Here is a 17,211-nt window from a genome sequence, read left to right on the forward strand (position 1 = left end):
CTTCAAAATAAACGTTCACACTCAACAGGAATGAAAAGGAAAAAAGTTAAAGATGGCCTTATTACCAGCACGGGCAGGTTATACGGCCAAGAGTGAATAATCATTGCAGGTAATAAGGCCCAACAATCGAAATAGTTCATGGCATGCATTCTGGGCAGGTAAAGTCTTCTATGTCATCTTTTGAGAGACCAACACATTTCTCATGCACCCAAGTACCACATGATACACAGGATCTCATATAAGCCACATAATCATTGTCGCATACTGAACGCATCTAGACTTCTGTAGCCACAGTTTTGCTAGTGGTTGGCAAATCAGCTGACTTCTTATTCTTCTTTGACGAAGTAGGAATTTTCTTAAAGCTGTCGTCTTTGAATACATCTCTCTTTTTATTTCTTGGGCTCGATAATTCAATGCCTTTTTACATACGGTAGTTTTAGTAGGCTGCATGTTCGGGGTAAGCAGAATTTCCGAAAAAGAATTGTTATTTTTGTTGTGGGCTTCTTTATCAATTAACCGTGCTAGTGGGATTTCATCCTCTGAATTCCACTGATATTCCATATTTAAATATTTTCTGACGTCATCATGGATATTGGGATCAAGCTTCTCAATATTTTCATGCTGGTAACATTGTGTGGGAAGACTGGGCGTAAAAGTGTGTTCCGGAATAACATTTTTGTTAAAGGGGTATATGCCTGTCGATCTAAGTCCACTACATATGTTGCTGATAGTCATACTCTTTCCCCAAACTGGAGTGAGGACATCAGAAAACCTCTCCTTGTTTAGTTCTTCTATCAGGATGTTGATCCCAATAATCCAAAAGTTCTTGATCCCAGTGACATTCAAACGAACGAAATACGGACCTTTCCATTCGCTGAAGTTCGTGGGTAGTGTTGCTAGGTAAACACAAAAGTTCAATTTGTAGAGATTCTGCTTTATCAGCGATAGTAATATCTAAATGGCTAGATGCGCCATCGAAAATAGGGAGGAGGAGACATAAAGTTTGAAAAATGGTCCAATCATTTAATGAAAATCTTCGTTGTCATGCTCCCTTTTGGTGTCATGTGCACAACAGAACCTGCTGGAAGTCTATCCGCAAAAGTGGGTTTCAACCTCTGCCCTTTAAATAGAATCATAGGTGGTATTACGTGACCGAGTGCACTTGCACAGGCAATGATCGTTACATTTTCCCGTGTTTTGATCCCACCAAATGCACCTTTTTGGATCCTTTTTCAGCCAACACTAGCTGCTGACGGTGTAGCATAAGCCTGCAACCATTTTCATCCATGTTATAAATGTTCCCAGATTTGTATTTTAGGCCAGTTCCCTTCAAAAGCTTATTCAACGTTTTAAAATAATCATCAACAATAGAATGATTCAATTTCTGGGCACGCGCTGGGTTGAGCTGCTGTGCTTTTCGTTGATAAATATTTGGGTGACGTTTCATAAATGACCGGTACCATTCCTTTCCGTTAACTGTTTTTCTCTGTTTTAATGGGTTATATTAAGCATTTCACAAGATTTGTGAACACTTCTGTGAAGTACACTAGGACTAAGCGGAAGTCTTTTTTGTGCGAATTTAATTATTTTTTCCACCAAGTAATTTTCTTGTTGTTTGGTTAGGATGGATTTTGCTCCTAATACTCGTTTTTTCGAGCCAGTTTTTAGAGGGTTTTTCAATGTCGGACGGGGGATACCACTTCGCTGTGACACAGAGTCTTGGGAATGGCCTAGCCTGAACAGTTGTAAGGCTTCTCACATCATGTCTTCTGACCACTTAGCCCTAATTCCTTTTTTTTCTTACCCATATCTGAAATTTTAAAAAAATATAGATTTTCAGGATAGGTCTTAGTACCAGATACAAGTAAATATTTACGTCGGGTAATATCAATTGTTAATATCAACATGAACATACGTACCCAAGTATAGACAACAATTTTATGTAATAATAAAAATATCACTCACCTCTTTGTAGCTAATTATATAAGTCGATGGATAAAAATCCAAGAAATCAGTTGACAACGTGCAGCCAGCTAACGGAAACGCTACTGCTGCGCCTAATCCATGTTTCATTCAGGTCATTTGGAAGCTTCCTTCATGCAAATGGTGCTAGGCGCATAGAATGATTCTGTTGTGACTTTGAACGATATGGCCTTACAACCTGTCTGGCCTTATTACCTAACGGTACCTTGAACAATTGATTGACGGGTTCGTGTTTAGATATCAAAACCAATAAAATCTACTTCAATAATTACGGAAGATACAGAAGAAAATACGGAAGATAGTATGTTTTATCGTAAAAATGGGTTCTTCCATCGCAAATGGCGGCCATTGTATATCACTTTGGCCTACCCCATTCAAGTAGTATGTGCATTTTGAGCATTTCCATCAGTCCTGAAAGTTTCATCATTCTTTCTCAATTATTACAGAAGATACGGGGGTGTTTGAGAGACAAATTCGGATTTTTCAGGACTGAAATTAATTTTTTCACGAAAAAGTGTGTTCGTAGTGAGTTGGTAGTCCTGATCACGAATCTGAAGGAATTTTGAGCCTATTTTGCCCCCTAGTATGTTTTACCGTAAAAACGGGTTGCTCCATCGCGAGTGGCGGGCATTGTATATCACTTTGGCCAACCCCATTTAAGTGGTATGTGCATTTTGAGCAATTTCATCAGTTCTGAGAGTTTCATCATTCTACCTCAATTATTACGGAAGATACGGGGGAGTGTCCATGAGAACTGAGACACTCTGTATATATTTGACTAAGTAGTTATGACTGACATCTGTGAAATGAAAATGTCGCTTCATGAATTTCTTTATAGTATTTTTATAAAAAACTTGTTCATTATTTTTATCTACCTGATTATTCCCGCCAAGCATGTTGAAAGTTATTTTCAATGTACATATATATTCAAGTATTTGATAGTTCCAGCCATAAACAAAACGTAAAAATACATAATTATTCAACATTTTCCGTTTTTTATCATTTCATTGTCAGAGCAAGCATAATGTATTTTGCAAGACAGATAGGATTTTCCAAAATTAGAACCCGTAATATTAAATCGATTTGTCAAATTAGTGAATTATACAATTTTGAAGAAAAAAATCATTATTCCACTTCAAGTGGTGATTTCATTTTGTTAAAAACTGCACAACGAGCACTTTCCTCAGGAAATATTTTTCGGTAAGTTTTATACTATTGATTCCTGAAATATTGAATATTCCGTTAGATAATCTGACATTATAATTATTGTTCTTTTCATCAACATTTCTGAAATGAAGTTCAAGTTCAAAATTAGAATGCACTAACTTTCAATACTATAAGTATTGGCGATACTTTTTTAATTTCCGTAGCCTATAGAAAGTTTCCATTCTGACAAATTAATTACCAAGATCGAAACCTTGAATTACTGCTTACGTCGTACTCTCAGGTAATATCAAAACCGGTGGAAGAATTACTAGAGAGCCATTGCCATTGCAGAACTCTTCCTTCTCAGCTAACTTGCAACCCGGCCTTTCGAAAAATTCTCATTTTTCATTTTAAAACTTTAATATACTTTCACCTTCGAAACCAAATGTCCGTCAGTAGTGCTTCATTTTAAAATATTTTTTCGATATTTCAAGAATGATAATGAAATATGTTTTCATTCATAAACTCAAACGCATATTGTCAAATATTATTTGGTCCTTTTTCTTATTTCAAGAAAAATGATTTTCCTTTCTCCTTTTGGAGAAAGGAAACTCTACTAAATATTCTCAGGAAAGAAAAATTATATTACCGCATGGACACCACCTCTCATGCAATTTTTGATGGTTTAAAACGTATTAGAAAGGTCAAAAGGCTCAAAACGAAATATTCACGTTTCGAAGTCTGTTCGTCTTCGCTTTCGCGCAACCAAAACGGTCTTTTTTTGATAAGATCATCACCTACGACAACAGGAGACGTTCAGGATCCACTATAACTTCCTGCAACTGGGCCAAACCAACACGAGTCCTTTTGCGAGAAAATCGACGAAATATACCAAAAATTGCATCAGCAGCAGCCGGCACTGGTCAACAGAAGAGGTCCGACTCTGCTCCACGGCAACGCCCGTCCGCACGTTTCACAAATTAAACGAATTGGGCGTCGAAATTCTCACGGATGACTCTTTTCTGGATGGAATCCAGCAATTTCAGGTTTTGTTTGGGGGCAGAGCTCAATACATGAGAACAATACTCCAAAGAAGGTCTGTATTTTATAAAGCATCAAAAGCTGCTGAGGTGTGTACAGATTTCTGGTTCGGAACAGTGTTTCGAACTTTTGAGAAGCAGCCTTTGCAATTCCAGCGATATGATTGTGCCAAGACATATTGGTGTCCATATCAACGCCCAATAAACTTATCGAAGCAGAAAGCGGAATTGTCTGACCTGACATTATTATATTCGGTTCGGAGACATTTATCTTTTTAGAGAAAACCGATGCCTGGGTTTTTCTGGCATTAAATTGAACCTGGTTACTTTCACCCCAATTCGAAATCACTTCTAGATCCTCATTAAGATATACAACCTCCTGCTGCCGGTGAAGATATGCTTCCGTAGCTGATGTCCTGAAATCCTAATGAAATGACAAGTGTGCTGTCGTTCGCAAAGCAATATATTGGATTATTGGTTTTTCCCAATAAGTCGTTGATATACAATAAAAATAGGGTTGGAGACAATATGGATCCCTGGGGAACACCAGCGTTGCTGGGGAAAGTATTCAAGAGATATCCACTTGCAGGGAACGTTCTTTCAGGACGCTGAAGAACCATACACAAAAATGATCCGACAAGCCATATCATCGAAATTTGTTCAGCAAACTCTCATTCAGTAGCCAGCCAGTATCAATTCAACTAATAGTTTGACCAACTGGTGAACCAATTATCTAGTAATTACGTCGGTAAATCGTTTGGAAAAGAATCAGGTTGAATTTTTTTTCTGATTGATTCGGCCGTTAGTTGATGAAGATTCATAGTAATTTCATAAACCACAACTCACGATTTGGTCTCCACAAACTTTATTAGAAAAATATATCACATGTTTCGCTAACACAGTAGCTTCTTCAACATTGATTTGAATACTCAACTGAATATTTTTCTTTGTGTTTACAAAGGAAGAAACTGTGGAAACTGCTGAAGGGATATCGAATTTCAACGAAGAGGATTATGAAAAAGATTCGAAAAAAAAATACGAATTATAAATAATGAAAATACTATTAAACAAAAAAGATCATGCATTATAAATTTAGCAATATATTCCAATAATTTTATCAAGTAGACAATAAGAAATTACTTTATTATTGAAGGCTTTCATTAGACTACTTATTAAAAAGGCTCTTGATTACTATGTGCGCGTTTTTATTCACAGCGACAATTTAAACACGATTTGTGTTTGGCCCGTACGATTGGTCTGGCACCTAATGAAATATATCAAAATAGACCTTTGAATATAATAGATGAAAATCAAGTCTCAGATTATGAGTGAGGTTGTTTTTCACTTTAGATATTTAAAGTGTCTGGCAATGAATACTGCCGACAGAAGGTGTCTGGCAGTGTTAATTTCAAATTGTTTACAATATTCCCTACAACATACGTGAGAATCAGTCCTAAGACAATAAATGAAGTGAGAACAATTGATTATGCCAGCCCAAGCTGGCGGAAATATATACAGTGTGTAAAAGTCATATGGAATAAATTCATTATTTCGGTTACTGTACATATTTAAAAAAATTCTGGAACAGATGTAAATAATAATTTGACATTCTTCAACGTAAAAATGCTACCCCTACCTTCAACCCCCTTCGAATGACAGGTACAACTCCCAATTTTTTAAATGGGAAGTATAGGTTAGTGATATATCGTTTGAAAGGTCTCTTCATTCTCTATTCAAAAATGTTATTGCTTTCAAGTCTATTGCAACAATTGAGATAAAATAAAATAAAATCATGTGGTTACCAAAATTCGATAAAATACACTCAAAAACTAAAATGAAATGCAAAACGTAATGAAATGTAGAATACGAAAAAAAAACTATGGATGTTAACGAAGTAGATGTTCAAAATGTTCACCGCGAACGTCGTGGCAACATCCTAATCTCAAATAAAACTGTCTTCTAACATTATTTAACATATCAGGCGTGACCGACATAATCGAAAGCGTTATTCGTTCTTTTGAGTCATCCAAATCTGAACGTTCAGTTTTGTACATATTGCTCTTCACATATCCCCATTAAAAGAAATCTAATGATGAAAGATCAGGTGATCGTGCTGACCATCCAATCGATCGTCGCCTCCCTATCCACCGATTGGGAAATATTGTATCGGGGTATTGCCGGACATTAACTTGGTAATGTGGTGGTGTTCCATCCTGTTGAAATCATATCGTATTCACTGGAACTTGAGGGTTTCCTGGATCAGTATATAAATTTGCTTAACGTGGAAAAAGGGAGCAATGATAAAGTTTCCCATAATCCCTGCCAAAACATGAACCGTTTGAGGGTATTGCATGTGTTCTTCTCTCATCCAGTGAAGATTTTTCGTTGAGCAGTAGCGGAAATTTTGCCGATTAGCATGACCGTTAAGAGACAAAGTACATTCATCAGAAAACAACGTCTTCTAATTGGATGATATTGTTATCCAACATGTCCATCATTTGCTAACAAAAATAAGTTCTTCTATCAAAATCATCTTCTTCTAAGTAGGTATTTTTAGGGATGCATTTTATTTTCTTTTAATATGTTTACTATCGATGTATGGCTAACATTGAATATAGTGGATGCCTGTCCACTCGATGTATGTGGGTTTTCCTCAAACTCAAGGATCACATCTAATTTGAGTTCATCACTCATTGTATTGGCAACTGCTTTTTTTATCTGCCTCACATGACCAAACTCGCGAAACTGCTTCTCTATTTTGCTTATTGTTCCTTGAGATATGGGCGGTAAATTAGAAAAATTCTCATGAAATAGTCAGGACCCGAACACAACAGGAAGATAAAACCCGAACACAACAGGAAGGAGTTTTATCTCCTCAACCAATCATTTGTAAAACTGTTATTTTATGCATTTCCGTTGATCTAACCATTTGTCAGACTTGAAGTTAACGAACTTTAAACTTAAATTAATATACTGACAACTAATGTTGACAAGGCGTTTCAAACTAATGTTGCCACGGAAATTATTTACAGTTTTTTGAAGGAACATTGCTATGGTTTTTACTTACTTTCTTATAATCATCTTGTTATCAATACCTTAACATGAAATAAGTTTTGAGTATATTGCAATAAGTTTTGAGTGTATTTTATCGAATTTTGGTAACCACATGATTTTAATTTATTATATTTTAATTGTTGCAATAAACTTGAAAGCGATAACATTTTTAAATAGAGAATGAAGATACTTTTCAAAAGATATACCACACCTATACTTTCCTTTTGAAAAATAGGGGGTTGTACCTGTCATTCGACGGGGGTTGAAGGTAGGGGTATCATTTTTCCATTGAAGTATATCAAATTATAATTTAAATTTGATGTGTTTCGGGATTTTCTTAAAATATGTACCGTAACCGACATAATGAATTTATTCCATTTGGCTTTCACACACTGTATGTTAACATGTTCACTGTACATACACAAACACGTTTACTGTACACACTAAAACTACCCTATTATATATTTTATGATATGAAATGAATGACCAAGAAATGAATAAGGTCTGGGAGCCCTGGAATCTTGGACTATTAGAAATGAAATGTATTCGAATATGTGTCAGACAATAATATCTACGCATGGTTATGTTATTGAAAAGTTTACAAAGTACCCTAAAATCGGATTTTTTTTCAGAGCGTCATCGAAATTAATTCAAAGGAACCCTTTTCTAAATGAATCAGCTGATGAATTCACGAGATATTTTCCTGAATTTGTGGAAGTTCTTGTCAATGAAGAATTATATGGAAGTGTTCCGAAGTTGAAAGAGCAGCTCAGAGAAGTTGTGCAATCAAATATTGGTTATGGAAATAATGTCAGGGGTAAAGCAACAGTTGCAGCATACAAGGCTTTCGAAAAACAAGAGAACCTCTCAACTGAAAATATAAAGTTAGCAGTTATACTTGGATTGTGTTTTAGAACGGTAAGCCCTTGAGTAATTAGGCAAGTACTGAAATATAAATGAACAGAATTACTTACGTAACGTAAGTAGTTTCTAGATGAACAATTTCCTGGTTAAGTCACGGTCAAGAAGAAATTAAGTGAAATTTAAGAAACAGAATATTTTTTTCTTTCACATTCAGTTAATGTATCAAAATCACAGAATTCGAATATTTTTGATTTCACCTTCTCGATAGTGATGTAGGAAATTTCAGCAAAATGAAGATTTTGAGAACTGGAAATTTCATTAAAAAAGATACCTTCAGGGTTATTTTTTATTATTGACCAAATACTGAGTGGGCCTGCTGTCTAAGTCCTTCAATTGGACAAGTTCGGTGTCAAATTGTAGGCATATTTGAGCCTTATCATCTGTCGGATATTTTTCTGTTTCTTTGATATCACGAGAAAAATATCTAATCAAAAAGAAATAATGTAGAAAACGTAACGTATTTTTTGGGAAAGAATGTTTTTGGTTTTTTACTACTCCATCTTGCGTAGGAATCCTGCGAATGATATCTGACTCGATTCCATCACGAATGTTTGGAATATAAACGGAATAGAAAAAAGTGTTTTTTGTATAATTCAGCGTTCATATAGGAATGTTTATATGAAAATAGCTGTTTCGAGAGGGCTTTTTCTTCCAGTTTGTGTCTGACAGTTACTTTTTTGCATGATCTACACATCTTTGTATAGAGTTAATTTTTGAAATTGATTGCTTCCTTCCTTCTTTTGGAAGATTCCCACGTTTTTGTGTCAAAATGAAGTAGTAGAAAGAGAAAAACTTTCTTTCCCAAAAAATTAATTACTCCTGAAAATACAGGGTGTCCCTGGACTTCCTCTTTTCTTCTCGGGAATGTATAGATGGGGTCAAAATATCACCAATACTTCATATAACTTTTTTTCCTAAAATCCTTCGTTACCAAGTAACGGGCCATCGAAGTTACAAAATGAAAAATGTTTTTCTTTGATAACTTTTCAAGTGAATATTCAAAATCATCCAAATTTTGGTAATTGACTAAACAAATGAATTCCTTCGATGAGCTTTCATGCAGGAGTCAGTTGTTTTGCTACAAAGGAACGGACTACCCCCGATGGTCCACACCCCAAAACTTTGAAATGACGGATATTTTTCAATATTTTTCAACAAATTAAGGTTACTTGGACAATTTTATGAATAAAAGTACTCGTGTGGAAAGTCGATCGGAGCAACGAGTCTTGATAAAAATGTAGTTTCACTCGACGACATCAAACCCGCTCGTCCACCATTATTTGAAATGAATAATTATCAGAGCAGAAATAATAATGATAACGTTAATTCAACAACATTTATAACAGGAATAATACAAAGTATGCTAAAATGAAGTCGTAAACAAAAAGTACAGTACCTATATGGAAGTTTAAGTCACAATTGTGATAGCAGATATTTTTTCAAAAGAAATATCAAGTTCTGTAGATTCGTGGTGTTTTTAAACTAACAAGCTACTCTACTATGAAATATCGAATTCATTCCATATTTTGTATGTACATAATACGTGTGGAATAATCACGTTTCGTGTTGATCAGTTATCTGAATCTCATGAAACTCAACATTCGAATGTTTCAAATTCTTCTTCACAGCTAAACTGTTGAGGAGTTTCACTGATAATTATAATTTTATGGGAGAAATTCTTTAACACGAATCTAAATTTAGCTCCGATCGACTTTCCGTTCCTGACTTTGTAGCAAAACAACTGACTCCTGCATGAAAGCTCATCGACGGAATTCATTTGTTTAGTCAATTACCAAAATTTGGATGATTTTGAATATTCACTTGAAAAGTTATCAAAGAAAAACATTTTTCATTTTGTAACTTCGAGGGCCCGTAACTTGGTTACGAAGACTTTTAGGAAAAAAAGTTATATGAAGTACTGGTGATATTTTGACCCCATCTATACATTCCCGAGAGGAAAAGAGGAAGTCCAGGGACACCCTGTATACCGATTTTTTTGCAAAAATCATTTGTTTGTCACGATATTTGGTAGAAACTTATCTTTAATGATTCCTTGTATAAACAAATTAATTTAACAAAACACACCTCACTATTCAATCGTGAGGTGGATTTTCAAAAAATATTTCACGACATAATTCGCTATCACAGTAGCTTTTTCGTAGAACAAATTAACAGTGGTATGAAAAAAAGCAAAATAACGAGAATTACTAAAAAAACTTAGATTGAAAGAAAATGTTTAAATTTTTTCGAAATTTTTCTATGGTACTGTAACTTCTTGTGCACCATTTGGAAAAAATTCCACTGCTGTTTATAAAAAAAACTGTTATTAAGACATTGATAATTTGATAATTCAATGGGATATTTTATAGTTTTGGCACCAACATAAAATCCCAAATAAATATCATGAATGAAAAGATACACCTTTTCAAAATACAAAAAGGGCATATTTATTGAAATTTCGTGGGGAATAAATAATTTTTGTGACATAAAATGCAAAAGAAAAAATTTCGTTTCATTTAATTTCGAATCGAGAGAAACTTATACTCGTAATCACAATATTCCCTATTCTGTTTCATTATTATTATTTCTCTGAAGCTGGTCGGACCTATCGCCGAAGACCCGATACATTCGAGAGGGCGCGCCAGCATTATCAACCAATTAGCTAAGCACTCTGTACACTGTTGTCGCAGGACTTAAGTGATTGCTGTGGCTTTATTTAGGTCTTTTGCTAAACGGATTTCAACTCGGTACCAGAGTTGTGATCACCTCGTTTAGTGTCGAATATTAAATCGAGTTCGTCAGTCGCTCGAGCAGCTGAGAAATGTTCCAGTTCTCGTTCTCTCATGGTAGGTGATCATGCAGAGAAGGAGATCCAACTTGCTGATGACTCAACAGGTTCCATCCAGTACCCTTTTGTCACGTAGACATTCCAAACTCAAAATTTCACGATTTCTCTGTTATCAAGGAGAGTAAAACCACGGAACGGATGATTTAGGATGTAAACTCCAATGGGGATGTGGAATTTTTCGAAGCTTTAGGTCGTGTTGATATAGCTCCTCGTGAGTTAATTTCACTACTCCCAATGAGTAGAGTAAGACTGAAACGGAAAGCATATTCGTAGCAGCAAGTTTGTTCTTCCCTGACAGTTCCGATGACCAGATCTGTCGGAGTTTGTGCTGATACTTGCCGCGAAGACAGCTCTTCACCGCTGTTACCTTTCAAGTGGCGTTGTTTCATGCCAAGGTAGGTATACGCCTCCCCGGCACCCAGATTGTGCCGGCCAACCATATTCGTAGCAGCAAGTTTTTTCTTCCCTGACAGTTCCGATGACCAGATCTGTCGGAGTTTGTGCTGATACTTGCCGCGAAGACAGCACTTCACCGCTGTTACCTTTCAAGTGGCGTTGTTTCATGTCAAGGTAGGTATACGCCTCCCCGGCACCCAGATTGTGCCGGATATCTACCAGCAGCACATCCACTCCGTAATTTCCCTATCGTCTTCTTTTCAGATGGATCGTTGCACATTTGTCTAACCCTAATTTCATACCGATGGCATGCGTATACTCTTCTGCCACCCTTAGTAACTGATTGCGATTCTTTTCTCCAGAGGCGTAATTTTCAAAATCATCTATATAAAACGAATGGATCACCTCTTACCCTCAGTTTCCGGGGTGCCTCAGTTATACTTTCAAGTATTTCTGAGCGCAACGGATAATATCAATATTGAGATGCAGAAAAGAAGGGGGCTGTGGGAATCGCTTTGAAATACACCCCATCTGAAAGTAACCTCCCCGGACCAGATGACATGGTGAAGCCAGTCTGCCAGAGTGTTATTAGTTGTTCAAGGCATCTCTCTATTTTATCGGGTACCTCAAGATGAGTGCATGCAATGTTGTATCAAATGGCTCGCGGTAATCCGTCCAGGACATAGAGAGGCTTATACTGTTTCGAGTTACACATATATCGATGTGCAGGTTCTCAAATTCAGGGGCGCCTCTCTTTGATCCTTTCTACTCATATATTCATTCGAATACTCAATGCAATGAGTATTTCCAAACTTATAACCAGAATTCAAGAATTTCATCAGTATATGATTCTTAGGAATCGACAAACCTCCATTTTTGGGGATAGTAACAGTCAGCTATCACAGCCTGACAGTTTCCACCAATAAGTGTGCAGTCCATCTGTGTTGGCAAAGTTCTTGGAATTCACAAGGGTCGTTCGAACTTCATCTGGGGTTATCGGGTTGCGCAGTTCATTGAGCTCAGGCTGTTGAAGCTTTCTGCTGAAAGCTCCGACATATGCTTGGGCTGAAGTGACTAAGATTAGTAAATGCTCTTCCAGAAATATTCCACCTGGTCAGAGGTCGGAGGATTATCCACAACACTGGGAGGTTGTTGAAATAAGGCGAGTTTGCTGCGATTCTTCTCGCTTGCCTTACCAGCGACTTCTTAGCAGCTACTAGTATTCGTGTTCTATCAAGGCATTACTTTTTGGTGGTCAGCAGCACACCTTGATGCGAAGTGTGATGGATAAGTCATAATTTGGTATCTATTCGCCGCCCTGCGTGTGTGAAAGGCCTGATTGCTGTCTTATAATCTGTCATTCACTGGATACGAGACGCGTGTTGTCACGCCAACGTGATTTAAGCCTCCCCCGCCGTTTAATATTCCGGACTGCAACGCCAGTATTCTGATTCAGGAAGCAGTTGAATTTTCGAATTTTGGAATAATCTAGTTTCTTCACATCGAAAGATGGAATGAACAATCGAACAAAAATTGGCAGATCATTCACCTCGTTTGATATATCATTAAATTCAGAAAATAATGAGACTAGACTGGAATGAAAAAGATGATATTCGATGGCTTAAGTCTTGAAAGATCGGAAAATTAAAAAACGAAACGAATATATAACATGAGTATTTGACACACATTTTTCAATATGTATGATTTTAATTTTGTGTATTTCGCCCAGCAATAATTCTGGACTTCTCAATTTTGCTACATGTTTCAGGCTGAATCATCAATCCTAATCGTGGATGACATCTTGGATGATGCTTCGACTAGATATGGAAGGCCGTGCTGGTTCAAAAACAAAAAAGTTGGTCTGAGAGCCATAATAGATGGAATTTACTTGGAGAATGGTACTCATTACATTTTGCGAAAGTATTTTTGGGCGCATCCACAATACCTCAATCTTGTTGAACTATTTCTGGAAATGTACTTCATAACAGCTTTGGGACAATCAATGGATCTAATGAATATGGATATGGATGATTTTACAATCGACAACTATAATAAGTTGACGGTTGGTAAAGCAGAATATTGTTTATTTACTATTCCAATTGTGGCTGCTATGTTTTTGGCAAACAATTCAGATCAAGAAACACATCGACAAGTTAGATCTACCCAAAATCCACAAGAAGGACGTTCCGCTTAGACCGATCATCAGCTCCAGAGATTCGGCTACTCAAAACTTGTCTAGATTTTTACTTCCCTTAATACAACCATTACAAGGGAAAACATCGTCTTTTGTGAAGAATTCAAGACATTTTGTCGAACTACTAGGGTCAATTGAAGTCACACAGGAAGATCAACTAATCAGTTTCGACGTGGAAAGCCTTTACACCAATGTTCCGGTCGAAGAAGCACTCCAAATCATACAGAGAAAGCTATCCGAAGACGGGAACCTGAAAGAGAGAACGAATCTACCTATAGAAGTAATTATGGAATTACTAGGATGCTGTGTGCGAAACTGTTATTTCCAACTGAAGGACGAATTCTTTACACAAGATGAGGGACTGCCAATGGGATCGCCACTTTCACCAGTCATAGCCAACATATATATGGAGTGGTTTGAAACTCTGGCCATTGAAGAAGCCCACAAGAAACCTCGAGTCTGGTTGAGATATGTTGACGACACCTTCATAATATGGAACCATGGGAATACTGAACTAGACGCCTTTCTGAAACACATCAACAACGTGAGACCTTCCATCACTTTCACAATGGAGAAGGAAATCCACAATGAATTGCCATTCTTAGACGTTTTGGTGAAGAGGACCGACACTAAGTGGGAAACATCTGTATACCGAAAACCCACTCATACGGGACAGTATCTGAACCACGAATCCAACCACCATCAATCGACAAAAAGAGGAATCATCAAGACTCTATTAGACCGTGCTTTTGGGCTTTGTAATACAAAGGAAGGTCTCGAGAAGGAACTAGACATCATCAAAAGTGATCTTCAGCGGAATGGATACTCCAAAGCGATGGTAGAAAAGACTTTGGCCAAAAGACAGCAGGAGCCTCGCAAGGAAGAGAAGCCGTCACAACCAGTGCTTGCACTTCCCTACATCAGAGGATTATCGGAGAGGATAAGAAGAATTGGTTCCAAGTACAACATTAGGACCTGTTTCAGATCCGGTAACACTATCCGTAGCAGCCTCACGAAAACCAGGCCCCCAAACGCGGACTGCGATTCCAAGAATTGCATTTACCGGATACCCTGTGAGTGCGGAAAATCCTATATTGGTGAAACTAAGAGGCCATTGAATATTCGCATTGCCGAGCACAAGAAGCACACACAGCGAGGAGAAACCAGCAAATCAGGAATAGCAGACCATGTTTGGACCCATCAACACAACATCGAGTGGTCCCAAGCTGAGATCTTGCACAGAGAGGAACATTGGTTCAGGAGAAAATTTAAGGAAGCCGCATACATGTTGTCTAACAACGTATTCAGCCAGGCCAGCGTAGATATACGAAACATATGGAAACCCATCATCAAACGAGAAATGACCAACTCCCGCCAAATCGGTCATCTCTCACGAAATCAGTGAAGCGGAAAATGGAAAGTAGAGAAAGTGAAAGTATTTCAACGACCTATAAAATAGTCATCTCTCGGAGGAATCAGTCCAGTCATCACCCGAAGACGATTGTAGATACCAACAATCGAAACGTCGTGAACTAACGTGACTTGGAATCTCTACACTTTTTTATTTTTATTATTTTCTTTTTTGCATTCCTTTAATTTTTTATTCATTATTATATTTTTACTTGTAGGTTATTTTACTATCATTTCATTTCAGGTTTATTGTTGCTTAATATAATTGTTATTTTTCAACTATTCTTTTTTTAATTATTCTTTTTTACTTTTTTACTTGTTTCAGGGATTTCAAATCATTTTATATAATAGACAATGGAAGTCCGAACTAGTGAAATTCATCACGAAACATTGTCAATCACCTTCAAACAAGTTAGATCAGTCTTATCGTCTCTAGGAAATTTTTACCAGATACAGGTAAATTTTCATAAAATAATCTAATCATTACTTTTGTGAACAGACATCGGTTCAGAATTGAAAAACCCCGTCGAACAAAAGTTCTCATTAGCAGATCCTGCTAGGAGTAAACGGCAACATCAATCATTTAGTGAAAATAAAAATATCAACGCTGCTACTTACATATCAAACAATAAAGAAACTAACGTTGGGCGCCAAGTTGCTACTGAAGACGCTCCTGAAATTATTGGTTCTTATTAACAAAATTTTCAATCATTTCGGAATAGACAGTGGAGACAAATGGGGTTCATTATTTTAAGAAAAAAAAATTGACATCGAACATATTTTATTGAATTGAAGGCAATGTCAATATGCTTTGATTGTTGTTTGTCATTAACAAATGACGGGGTTGTCGAATATAATCATGATCTGTGAAACCGGAGCTGGATAAAGATCTTGAAATAGAGCCCATTGACAGTTGGGGATATAACTGTTAACAAAACTGTACAGCTGTGAGATGACGTCCACCACAACTTTTATTTAACAATAACCTGATTGGGAATTTGTCTGAACTTTGTGAACTCTAAAAATATCAGTTAATTAATAATTAGGTCATATTGACAGTTGGGGTTGTATTGACAGTTGGGGATGTAACTGTTAACAAAACTGGTTTGCAACTGTACAGCTGTGAGATGACGTCCACCACAACTTTTATTCAACAATAACCTGATTGGGAATTTCTCTGAACATTGTGAACTCTAAAAATATTAATTGTGTCATATTGAGATGAATCAGTATCTCAATGATATCACATTTTTCAAATGAAAAAATTGAATGTCAATAGTATTCAAAGATAGTGGAGCATTAGCATTAAATAATTGCTAAGCACTGATAGAAATAGATATTTTCGATATTTCGACCGGGAATATACTATTCAGTGTTTTTTTGGAATTGCCAATGATTCATGTATATGTTTTTTGAAAATGTCATCAATAAATCAGCTCTTACACTTATTTTAATGTTTAGTATCAAGATTTACCACTAATTGAATTTGTGAGGTCAAGATCATCGATTGTTGATGCAGTTAATTTAAATTAAAACGCTCCAGTTTTGAAATGCTGGATATATTTACAAAATCATGCTACAGGAGGTATTTGCCATAGAATATATTTTAACTTGATAATTTAATATTTTTGTTTTTTTCGGCAATTTATTGTGACAACTTTTGAGAGCCAATACAAAAAAAATGTTTTTCTCTGGAAGGACTACACATTTTATCCTGTATCTTTATTGCAATATCTATCTATTGTTGGACGTGTGAGATTAAACTGTTGAATACTTTTCATTTAGAAGATACTCAGTATCCTATTTTTCAGAATGATTTTCAAGACTGCTATGGAAATCCCGAGGACACAGGTAAAATTGGCTCCGATATAAGAGAAGGAAAATTTTCTTGGTTAGTAGTGAAGGCTCTTCAGAAAGCTAACAGCAGCCAGAGAATGATAATCCAAGAAAACTATGGGAAAAATGATGATAAATCGATTGAAACAATACGCAACCTGTATAACGATTTGCAATTAAAAGAAGAATATAAAAAATGTGAAAACCAGGCTCAATCTAATATCAGCTCCAAAATTTCAAGTTTGTCTGAACATTTGCCACGTGATTTGTTTTACACACTTTCAGATAATTTGTTCCATGGTAACTGGGGAACATAATTATCAAAGATGGGCATTTTTTTTCAAACACTTCATAAACGAGTACTGTAATAAAACCTAATG

At 36.4% G+C, this 17,211-nt stretch overlaps 1 protein-coding gene across 2 annotated transcripts; it reads left to right on the forward strand.

Moving 5' to 3' along the window:
- The first annotated feature begins 2,532 nt into the window (after window positions 1-2,532).
- On the forward strand, window positions 2,533-17,211 carry LOC111510421 (farnesyl pyrophosphate synthase). Of its 2 annotated transcripts, XM_074172265.1 has the most exons (5): window positions 2,533-3,183; window positions 7,856-8,141; window positions 13,160-13,539; window positions 15,403-15,451; window positions 16,807-17,211. In XM_074172265.1, exons 1-5 carry the CDS (start codon window positions 2,897-2,899, stop codon window positions 17,146-17,148), a joined length of 1,344 nt encoding a protein of 447 aa, XP_074028366.1. In that variant the 5' UTR covers window positions 2,533-2,896; the 3' UTR covers window positions 17,149-17,211. The 2 variants fall into 2 exon arrangements, with proteins under 2 accessions (XP_074028366.1, XP_023022105.2); XM_023166337.2 differs by lacking the exon at window positions 2,533-3,183 and having other exon boundaries at window positions 7,475-8,141.

The sequence above is a fragment of the Leptinotarsa decemlineata genome, unplaced genomic scaffold (assembly GCF_025532065.1).
Source record: "Leptinotarsa decemlineata unplaced genomic scaffold, Ldec_3_MD MMD2_tig00000035_RagTag_RagTag, whole genome shotgun sequence".
In the NCBI taxonomy this organism is placed as follows: domain Eukaryota; kingdom Metazoa; phylum Arthropoda; class Insecta; order Coleoptera; family Chrysomelidae; genus Leptinotarsa; species Leptinotarsa decemlineata.

Bases quoted from the DNA above. Each gene is read 5' to 3' on its own strand.
- LOC111510421 (XM_074172265.1), top strand. From the start codon at position 2,897: ATGTACATATATATTCAAGTATTTGATAGTTCCAGCCATAAACAAAAC. The intron at 13,540-15,402 runs ACAAGTTAGATC...AATCACCTTCAA, and splicing joins TCAGATCAAGAAACACATCG to ACAAGTTAGATCAGTCTTAT. The intron at 15,452-16,806 runs GTAAATTTTCAT...CCTATTTTTCAG, and splicing joins GAAATTTTTACCAGATACAG to AATGATTTTCAAGACTGCTA.